The 11,387-nt window shown below is 43.9% G+C and overlaps 1 protein-coding gene across 2 annotated transcripts; it reads left to right on the top strand.

The window, feature by feature from the left end:
- Positions 1 to 8,076: 8,076 nt before the first annotated feature.
- On the top strand, positions 8,077 to 10,970 carry LOC123158076 (putative neugrin-like protein DDB_G0288135). 2 transcript variants are annotated; one of them, XR_006479246.1, is made up of 5 exons: positions 8,077 to 8,422; positions 9,227 to 9,301; positions 9,600 to 9,611; positions 9,989 to 10,206; positions 10,616 to 10,970. XR_006479246.1 is itself a non-coding variant. In XM_044576209.1 (4 exons), exons 1-3 carry the CDS (start codon positions 8,339 to 8,341, stop codon positions 10,158 to 10,160), a joined length of 609 nt encoding a protein of 202 aa, XP_044432144.1. In that variant the 5' UTR covers positions 8,078 to 8,338; the 3' UTR covers positions 10,161 to 10,206; positions 10,616 to 10,970. The 2 variants fall into 2 exon arrangements, 1 of the variants encoding a protein (XP_044432144.1); XM_044576209.1 differs by lacking the exon at positions 9,600 to 9,611 and having other exon boundaries at positions 8,078 to 8,422; positions 9,711 to 10,206.
- Positions 10,971 to 11,387: the final 417 nt, after the last annotated feature.

Genomic DNA, 11,387 nt, shown 5'->3' with positions numbered 1-11,387 from the left:
ATCAAGGTGTCGCGCCAGTGACGATGGTGATCACGACGGTGCTTCGGAGATGGAGATCACAAAGCACAAGATGATGATGGCCATATCATATCACTTATATAGATTGCATGTGATGTTTATCCTTTATGCATCTTATCTTGCTTTGATTGACAGTAGCATTTTAAGATGATCTCTCACTAAATTATCAAGAAGTGTTCTCCCTGAGTATGCACCATTGCGAAAGTTCTTCGTGCTGAGACGCCACGTGATGATCGGGTGTGATAGGCTCTACGTTAAAATACAACTGGTGCAAAACAGTTGCACACGCGGAATACTCAGGTTAAACTTGACGAGCCTAGCATATACATATATGGCCTCGGAACACGGAGACCGAAAGGTCGAACGTGAATCATATAGTAGATATGATCAACATAGTGATGTTCACCATTGAAACTACTCCATCTCATGTGATGATCGGACATGGTTTAGTTGATTTGGATCACGTGATCACTTAGATGACTAGAGAGATGTCTGTCTAAGTGGGAGTTCTTAAGTAATATGATTAATTGAACTTAAATTTATCATGAACTTAGTACCTGATAGTATTTTGCTTGTCTATGTTTGTTGTAGATAGATGGCTCGTGCTGTTGTTCCGTTGAATTTTAATGCGTTCTTTGAGAAAGCTAAGTTGAAAGATGATGGTAGCAATTACCCGGACTGGGTCCGTAACCTGAGGATTATCCTCATTGCTACACAGAAGAATTATGTCCTGGAAGCACCGTTGGTTGCCAGGCCTGCTGCAGATGCAACTGACGATGTTAAGAACGTCTGGCAGAGCAAAGCTGATGACTACTCGATAGTTAAGTGTGCCATGCTTTACGGCTTGGAACCAGGTCTTCAACGACGTTTTGAACGTCATGGAGCATATGAGATGTTCCAGGAGTTGAAGTTAATATTTCAAGCAAATGCCCGGATTGAGAGATATGAAGTCTCCAATAAATTCTATAGCTGTAAGATGGAGGAGAATAGTTCTGTCAGTGAACATATACTCAAAATGTCTGGGTATAATAATCACTTGATTCAACTGGGAGTTAATCTTCCTGATGATAGTGTCATTGACAGAATTCTCCAATCACTGCCACCAAGCTACAAGAGCTTCATGATGAACTATAATATGCAAGGGATGGACAAGACTATTCCCGAGCTCTTCGCAATGATAAAGGCTGCGGAGGTAGAAATCAAGAAGGAGCATCAAGTGTTGATGGTCAATAAGACCACCAGTTTCAAGAAAAAGGCAAAGGGAAGAAGAAGGGGAACTTCAAGAAGAACAGCAAACAAGTTGCTGCTCAAGAGAAGACACCCAAATCTGGACCTAAGTCTGAAACTAAGTGCTTTTACTGCAAGCAGACTGGAAACTGGAAGCGGAACTGCCCCAAGTATTTGGCGGATAAGAAGGATGGCAAAGTGAACAAAGGTATATGTGATATACATGTTATTGATGTGTACCTTACTAATGCTCACAGTAGCACCTGGGTATTTGATAATGGTTCTGTTGCTAATATTTACAACTGGAAACAAGGACTACGGATTAAGCCAAGATTGGCTAAGGGCGAGGTGACGATGCACGTGGGAAATGGTTCCAAAGTCGATGCGATCGCGGTCGGCACGCTACCTCTACATCTACCATCGGGATTAGTTTTAGACCTAAATAATTGTTATTTGGTGCTAGGATTAAGCATGAACATTGTATCTGGATCTTGTTTGATGCGAGACGTTTATTCATTTAAATCAGCGAATAATGGTTGTTCTATTTATATGAGTAATATCTTTTATGGTCATGCACCCTTGAAGAGTGGTCTATTTTTATTGAATCTCGATAGTAGTGATACACATATTCATAATGTTGAAACCAAAAGATGCAGAGTTGATAATGATAGTGCAACTTATTTGTGGCACTGCCGTTTAGGTCATATCGGTGTAAAGCGCATGAAGAAACTCCATACTGATGGACTTCTGGAATCACTTGATTATGAATCACTTGGTACTTGCGAACCGTGCCTCATGGGCAAGATGACTAAAACGCCGTTCTCCGGAACTATGGAGCGAGCAACTGATTTATTGAAAATCATACATACTGATGTATGTGGTCCAATGAATATTGTAGCTCGCGGCGGGTATCATTATTTTCTCACCTTCACAGATGATTTGAGCAGATATGGGTATATCTACTTGATGAAACACAAGTCTGAAACATTTGAAAAGTTCAAAGAATTTCAGAGTGAAGTGGAAAATCATCGTAACAAGAAAATAAAATTTCTACGATCTGATCGTGGAGGAGAATATTTGAGTTACCAGTTTGGTCTACATTTGAAACAATGCGGGATAGTTTCGCAACTCACGCCACCCGGAACACCACAACGAAATAGTGTGTCCGAACGTCGTAATCGTACTTTACTAGATATGGTGTGATCTATGATGTCTCTTACTGATTTACCGCTATCGTTTTGGGGTTATGCTTTAGAGACGGTCGCATTCACGTTAAATAGGGCACCATCAAAATCCGTTGAGACGACGCCTTATGAGCTGTGGTTTGGCGAGAAACCAAAGTTGTCGTTTCTTAAAGTTTGGGGCTGCGATGCTTATGTGAAGAAACTTCAACCAGATAAGCTCGAACCCAAATCGGAGAAATGTGTCTTCATAGGATACCCAAAAGAGACTATTGGGTACACCTTCTATCACAGATCTGAGGGCAAGATTTCCGTTGCTAAATTCGGATCCTTTCTAGAGAAGGAGTTTCTCTCGAAAGAAGTGAGTGGGAGGAAAGTAGAATTTGATGAGGTAACTGTACCAGCTCCCTTGTTGGAAAGTAGTTCATCACAAGAACCGGTTCCTGTGACAACTACACCAATCAATGAGGAAGCTAATGATATTGATCATGAAACTTCAGATCAAGTTACTACCGAACCTCGTAGGTCTACCAGAGTAAGATCCGCAGCAGAGTGGTACGGTAATCCTATTCTAGAAGTCATGTTACTTGACCATGGCGAACCTACGAACTATGAGGAAGCGATGATGAGCCCAGATTCCGCAAAATGGCTTGAAGCCATGAAATCTGAGATGGGATCCATGTATGAGAACAAAGTATGGACTTTGGTTGACTTGCCCGATGATCGGCAAGCCATCGAGAATAAATGGATCTTCAAGAAGAAGACTGACGCTGATGGTAATGTAACTGTCTACAAAGCTCGACTTGTTGCAAAAGGTTTTCGACAAGTTCAAGGGGTTGACTACGATGAGACTTTCTCACCCGTAGCGATGCTTAAGTCTGTCCGAATCATGTTAGCAATTGCCGCATTTTATGATTATGAAATCTGGCAAATGGATGTCAAAATTGCATTCCTGAATGGATTTCTGGAAGAAGAGTTGTATATGATGCAGCCGGAAGTTTTTGTCGATCCAAAAGATGCTAACAAAGTGTGCAAGATCCAGCGATCCATTTATGGACTGGTGCAAGCATCTCGAAGTTGGAATAAACGCTTTGATAGTGTGATCAAAGCATATGGTTTTATACAGACTTTTGGAGAAGCCTGTATTTACAAGAAAGTGAGTGGAAGCTCTATAGCATTTCTGATATTATAGGTAGATGACATATTGTTAATTGGAAATGATATAGAATTTCTGGATAGCATAAAGGGATACTTGAATAAAAGTTTTTCAATGAAAGACCTCGGTGAAGCTGCTTACATATTGGGCATCAAGATCTATAGAGATAGATCAAGACACTTAATTGGACTTTCACAAAGCACATACCTTGATAAAGTTTTGAAAAAGTTCAAAATGGATCAGACAAAGAAAGGGTTCTTGCCTGTATTACAAGGTGTGAAGTTGATTCAGACTCAATGTCCGACCACAGCAGAAGATAGAGAGAAAATAAAAGATGTTCCCTATGCTTCAGCCATAGGCTCTATCATGTATGCAATGTTGTGTACTAGACCTGATGTATGCTTAGCAATAAGCTTAGCAGGGAGGTACCAAAGTAATCCAGGAGTGGATCACTGGACAGCGGTCAAGAATATCCTGACATACCTGAAAAGGACTAAGGATATGTTTCTCGTTTATGGAGGTGACAAAGAGCTAGTCGTAAACGGTTACGTCGATGCAAGCTTTGACACTGATCCGGACGATTCTAAATCGCAAACCGGATACGTGTTTATATTAAACGGTGGAGATGTCAGTTGGTGCAGTTCTAAACAAAGCATCGTGGCGGGATCTACATGCGAAGCGGAGTACATAGCTGCTTCGGAAGCAGCAAATGAAGGAGTCTGGATGAAGGAGTTCATTTCCGATCTAGGTGTCATACCTAGTGCATCGGGACCAATGAAGATCTTCTTTGACAATACTGGTGCAATTGCCTTGGCAAAGGAATCCAGATTTCACAAGAGGACCAAGCATATCAAGAGACGCTTCAATTCCATCCGGGACCAAGTCCAGGTGGGAGACATAGAGATTTGCAAGATACATACGGATCTAAATGTTGCAGACCCGTTGACTAAGCCTCTTCCACGAGCAAAACATGATCAGCACCAAGACTCCATGGGTGTTAGAATCATTACTGTGTAATCTAGATTATTGACTCTAGTGCAAGTGGGAGACTGGAAGAAATATGCCCTAGAGGCAATAATAAAGTTATTATTTTTTTCCTCATATCATGATAAATGTTTATTATTCATGCTATAATTGTATTAACCGGAAACATGATACATGTGCGAATACATAGACAAACTTAATGTCACTAGTATGCCTCTACTTGACTAGCTCATTAATCAAAGATGGTTATGTTTCCTAGCCATAGACATGTGTTGTCATTTGATTAATGGGATCACATCATTAGGAGAATGATGTGATTGACTTGACCCATTCCGTTAGCTTAGCACTTGATCGTTTAGTATGTTGCTATTGCTTTCTTCATGACTTATACAAAGTTCCTATAACTATGAGATTATGCAACTCCCGTTTACCGGAGGAACACTTTGTGTGCTACCAAACGTCACAACGTAACTGGGTGATTATAAAGGAGCTCTACAGGTGTCTCCAAAGGTACATGTGAGTTGGCGTATTTCGAGATTAGGTTTTCTCACTCCGATTGTCGGAGAGGTATCTCTGGGCCCTCTCGGTAATGCACATCACTATACGTCTTGCAAGCAATGTAGCTAATGAGTTAGGTACGGACTGATGCATTACGTAACGAGTAAAGAGACTTGCCAGTAACGAGATTGAGCTAGGTATTGGATATCGACGATCGAACCTCGGGCAAGTAACATACCGATGACAAAGCGAACAACGTATGTTGTTATGCGGTTTGACCGATAAAGATCTTCGTAGAATATGTAGGAGCCAATATGAGCATCCAGGTTCCGCTATTGGTTATTGACCGGAAACAGTTCTAAGTCATGTCTACATAGTTCTCGAACCCGTAGGGTCCGCACGCTTAACGTTACGATGATTTATATTATGAGTATATAGTTTTTGATGTACCGAAGGTTGTTCGGAGTCTCAGATGTGATCGCGGACATGACGAGGAGTCTCGAAATGGTCGAGACATAAAGATTGATATATTGGAAGCCTGTATTTGGATATCGGAATCGTTCCGGGTGAAATTGGGATTTTACCGGAGTACCGGGGGGTTACCGGAACCCCCCCGGGGGTTAATGGGCCTACATGGGCCCTAAGGGAGAAGAGGAGGGCCGGCCAGGGCAGGCCGCGCGCCCCCTCCCCCCTATTCTGAATAGGACAAGGAAGGGGGGGGGGGCGCCCCCCTTTCCTCTTTTCCCCTTCCCCCTTCCTTCTCCAACAAGGCAAGAGGGGGGAATCCTACTCCCGGTGAGAGTAGGACTCCTCCAGGCGCATCCCTAGGGGCCGGCCGCACCTCCCCCCTCCCTCCTTTATATACGGGGGCAGGGGGGCACCCCATGACACACAAGTTGATCTTAGTGATCGTTCCTTAGCCGTGTGCGGTGTCCCCCTCCACCATATTCCACATCGGTCATATCGTAGCGGTGCTTAGACGAAGCCCTGCATCGGTAGAACATCATCACCGTCACCATGCCGTCGTGCTGACGGAACTCTTCCCCGACACCCTGCTGGATGGAGTCTGGGGATCGTCATCGAGCTGAACATGTGCTGAACTCGGAGGTGCCGTACGTTCGGTACTTGGATCGGTTAGATCGTGAAGACGGACGACTACATCAACCGCGTTGATCTAACGCTTCCGCTTTCGGTTTACGAGGATACGTGGACAACACTCTCCCCTCTCGTTGTTATGCATCACCATGATCTTGCGTGTGCGTAGGAAATTTTTTGAAATGGCCACTCTCCCGTTCGGCATCGCGGCAGCGCAGGTGTCCACCTTCTTCATCAAGCAGGGCAGCGCCATGGACCGCCACCTCGGCCCACACTTCGTGATCCCGCCGGCGGCACTGGGGGCGTCAGGAGCGTCGTAGCCGAGTGCACACACGTCCTTGGACCTCCACGAGCTCCCCTGCATCTCCCAACTCTCCATCCACGCCCACATGGCTGACGGCATGGACCTAGCCGCTGCGAGCATCCAGGCTCAGCACGGCCTACTCCCCCACGGCGGCGCGCGCCACGCGCCACGCCATCTGGGCCGCTCCGGCCAGCGGCTGCAACCTGCCGCTGTCATGCGGCTACCTCGGCCTCTGCACGCCCGGCAACAACGGATCCTCCTACACAACACGCACGAGCGGCGGTTGCTCGCCGGCCCCTCCCAATGCACGCACACAATGTGTTTGTTGTAATGTGTGTGAGAGAGGAAGAGAGGAGAAGGAAGAAAGACTTGGTCAAGACGCACACGTGGTGATATTTTGCCAGGTCAGCTCCTGACGAGCGGGCTCAACCTGTCGAAAACGCAATCAAACGCGAGCGATCAGTGGTTTCTGCAAAAAGTTTACTAGAAACACAGTAGCTGTTGCAAAAGATTAGGGACCATGTGGTTTTCTGCAAACCAAACCACAAATGTGATTCTTTTTTGCAATTAACTCCTCCCTATACGTCCAGCCGGACGCTCCCATCAGTGACCAGTCACAAATCTCCTAAGCCACATCCTCATACTGGCCCTATATGTCCGGGTTGACCAACACCGATCATATCCAGTCTATATCTGGGTTGAATATGGAGAGGCATGGAGGCACCTGGGCACGTCCACCACATCGGATCCGGTCCATGCTAACCCCACCCGACTCCGTATATATTCTCCCCTATCTGCATCGTAGAGAAAACCCTAGTCAGTCCACTCCACTCTGCCCTAAGCTGCGTTCCTGCGATCTCTGACATTCTCCAGCATGACGAATCCGACTCATTGATCTCTCGATCCGTCGACTAGGTCCTCTTTCTAGGTCCTCATATCCAGTTTATTGGGGAAGACGAGATATCAAATCCACTGCAAGCAGAGGCAGGGGAACCACTTGTGATATTGAAAATTGAGAGCCCTGACAACTGCTCTGCTATATTAGACAAAACAGATTATGAGCTTATCGGGGATCTCGAGAACAAGCTTCAGTGTGGTACTCACGTGTGCCCGGCAGCAAGTCTACTCCAGAGTCTCTGCAGAAACTCAAGGTAATTAGTTCTGAGCTATCAAGGTTCAAAAAATCACCACGTGCTAGTACTTTTGAGTTCTGAGCCGTCTACCTTAACAATAGTGAGTCCTCTGAATTTGCTAGTGCTTTTGAGTTCTCTGTATGTTACTCCATACATCACAGTCAATAGTTTGTTGCATCGCCTCAGTCTCTGGTTTAGGCACATCACTTCTCAGTAACAGAGTCAGTTTCCAGATGTTCTCCTCTAGAAACACATTTCAGTATCCTAAACGACGATCGATGTTCTCTTCTACTGGCCTTGTGCGTTTTGATTTTCGGCCGAAAAAAATCAATTTCGGCCGAATTTCGGCCGTCTCGCTAGGGCCCGAGATATGGGCCTATCGGCCGAATAATTTGGCCCAGTTCGAATTTTTTTTGCCCGGCCCAGCTTCGAGAGACTTCGAGTTAGCTTCCGCTGAGACAAAACCACGAAACCCAAACGGCCTAACCCTAGAATCGCTCATTCCCTGTCCCTCCTCCTGTGTGCGCCGCCGCCGCTGCGCACACGCCACATCTCGTCGCCCTCCTCCACATCTTCGGCCAAGGCGCTCACTTCTCCGGCCGTCCTCCACATCTCCTCGCCCTCCTCCACATCTCCGGCCAAGGCACTCACTTCTCCGGTCGTCCTCCTCATCCTCCACCCCATCCACTTCCTGTTCTCCAAGACTGCAACATGGTGCTCGGCGGCTGCGGCAACGTAGCTGATGGAGCGCGAGCCGACCAGTTCAACGGAGGCAGTAGCACGGGGCAGCGGCAGCAGCATGGAGGGCGTCCGCTTGACTGGGAAGGTACAAATGTTCTTGATGCAGTTTCAGTACGTGTATGCAGTTTCAGTCTTCAGCAATTTGTCTCGTCCAAGTACGTGTATGCAGTTTCAGTTCTTCAGCAATTTCAGATCGATGTTACTTCGTTTCTTGGTTATAATCTGTGTCTACTTGTGCTGCTTTAGATTTAGGAGAGGTCCCTGGTAAATGGCTTGGCTGCTTGTGCTGCTTTAGATTTATGCATATATCATTCGGGGGCTAAGAAAAACTGAGTCTTGATGAGTTGAACACAGTAGTGACATTCTTAATCTGAATTATACATGCATCTTGTAGTCACCAAGGATGCTCTAGATCTGGTAATATTTATTTTGGTCCAACAGAAAAGTGGGTTACAAACTTTGTTATGAACATCCTAAAACATATAATTGTTCCATATATCTGTGTTGTGTGCTTGTTTTTGAGCTGTCGAGATGATGCTTTTGTGCAACACTGAAGTTTTTTCTCAAGAACATATTAATTTCAACAGAAAAGTAGATGTTGACTGATGATTAATTTCAATGGTCAGTGGTACCATTAAGTGGTGGTTCTAGAACTAAGCATCATTGTATCTTTCTCAAGAACAGATTACAGTTTGTGACTTGTCTGTTTGTCAAACTAGAGCATCGAGTTGTATATAAATTACTTATTCCTTAGTATCTGAACTAGAGCATTGGGCTGTACTGTTTTTTGTTTATTATTAATATGAGGACACCCTAGTAAGCAAGGGTTGCTTCCTTAGTTACCTACTCTTCATAACTGACCGGTGTCCTTTTGTCACTTGATTTTCAGGTGATGGAACTGCAAATAGGAGTGGCAGCGGCAACCATGATGCAAGTGCAATTGGTTCCCAAAGCTCTTGGAAAGGTAACATACTAACATGATATGAGCTGTGAGATTGCATGGGGTTCTTATAGAGCTCTAATTTAGTTCAAATAAAAAAAGACAGCATAGAGCTCTCACTTAATTCATTACTTCCATGAAACTATTTGGTATTTGTTCCTAAATTGTTTGGAGTTTTTTTTTGTGTGAGTGGACATAACAATACACTGCGCTGTCCATGTAGTGAGATGAGGATGATCACAATTTTAGAGTATTTGGATCTCTCTTTCATATTTCTAAATAGTAAGGCATATATCTTGATCTTATTGGTGCACATTTCTAGAGTATTTGCTTGGTATGTTGCCAGATTACTATGCTTTGCTTGTTCACACGATGCAAATGGAATATTGTTAGGTTCAATTAAAGTGATGTTGTTTGTAACTTTGCAATGCAGGAATTAAAGATAATAACTTATATGATCCTTGGAACCATACATGGCCGTATTATGGGGGTTAGGAAGGTCAAGGAGTGGCTGAATGAGGATGAAGAGGATCCAATTGTGGATGGAGCTGATGCGGCAAGTGCTATTTTTGAGAGAATAAGGCGCCTCAACTCAAGCAGGAAGGATTCTTATGTTGGTACGAAGGCTAATAAGAAGAAAAGAAAGAGGAGTCATGATGAGGAGAATGAGTATGTCGAAACTGAGAGTGAGGATGATGACAACAAGAATGAGTATGTTGATAATGAGAGTGAGGATGATGATGGGGTGAGTGAGGATGATGAGGATGATCAACAAGATCAGCAAGAAACACAAATGCAAGTGGAAGAAGAGATACAAGTACAAGTCGAAAAGGAGACACAAGCAAGCTTGGCAATTTGGAGACTCGTAGATCTGGCCGACTAGTTAGGAAGAAGGTCAAGGAAGTCAACAGCCTCTACTCATAGATTTGGTAAGTCTCTTCTTTTCGGTGTTTCTTCTTCATGATGATTACTTTGAAAAATCTCGCTTGATGCATATGTTTGAAGTGGTTGATCTTTAAATAGCTTGATGTACATTGCTTTCTTATTTTGGTGCTCTAATGTTTATGCTCACTTTGTAATGATCAGTACTGTTGTTCTAATTGCTACTTGTCAATTATCGCCTAGTACTTTTGTAATTTCTACTTGTCTTCTTGTATGGCTGTTGTAATTGCTACTTATCACCTACTAGTACTGTTCTAATTGCTACCAGTCACCTACTAGTGTTGTTCTAATTGCTACTTGTCTCTTAGTAGTGCTATTCTAGTTGCTACTTATCATGTAGTAGTGCTGTTCTAAATGCTACTTATCACCTATATTTGTCTTTGAAATGTTACCTAGCTGGAGCTTGGAGCATGATGCTAGCTGGAGCTTGGAGCATTGAAGCTGGAGCTTTTTCGATGGAACAAGACCTCCCCGTCCATGCTTTCATGGATTTCTGTTGGAGCTGTTGTTCGTTGTGATGCCTTGATGGTTGTCTTTTGCTGTTCGGTGTGATGCTTTGATGGCTGTCTTCTGGAGCTGTTTCTATGTGAAATCCTTTAAATCCTATTGTTGGTTGTACTGAAGTATCTAAACTTTGGAATGATGTGATGGTTGTGGACTGTAAGTTTAGAACTAATGTGCGTGAGGTTTATACTGGACTGATGCTCTTATTTTAATCCCTAGAGGCAATTTGCTAAACATTATATGATTACTCCTGATGGTTGTTGGGCTGCTATGCTTTTGCTTTACTTGATTTCAAATTTCTATGAATTTTTGATCAAATTTCGGCCGAATTTCGGCCAATTTTCGGCCAAATTTTGTCTGAAAATTCAAATTTTGATTTTGCAATTTCGTCTGATATTTTGCCAAAAATTTTGAAATTAATTTCGTTCAGGGCCGAAAAAAATGGCAAACCGAAATTCAAAACGCAGGCCTTGACTATCAACAAACAGTGGAAGCTGCCGGCATAACTGTCTGCTCCTTTCAGATGTTAATGAGACCACAAATGGTGTGAATACAAGTTAATTTACACCTCGCGCTTGGCATTGGCGATGGAGCATCATTCTTCAGTACGGCTGAGAGTAAGATTCTGAAATTTCTTACTTCATCTGTGTCGGCTGTGAAGCTA

This window comes from Triticum aestivum, chromosome 7B (genome assembly GCF_018294505.1).
Source record: "Triticum aestivum cultivar Chinese Spring chromosome 7B, IWGSC CS RefSeq v2.1, whole genome shotgun sequence".
In the NCBI taxonomy this organism is placed as follows: Eukaryota; Viridiplantae; Streptophyta; class Magnoliopsida; order Poales; family Poaceae; genus Triticum; species Triticum aestivum.
This window is presented reverse-complemented; position numbering and strand designations above follow the sequence as displayed.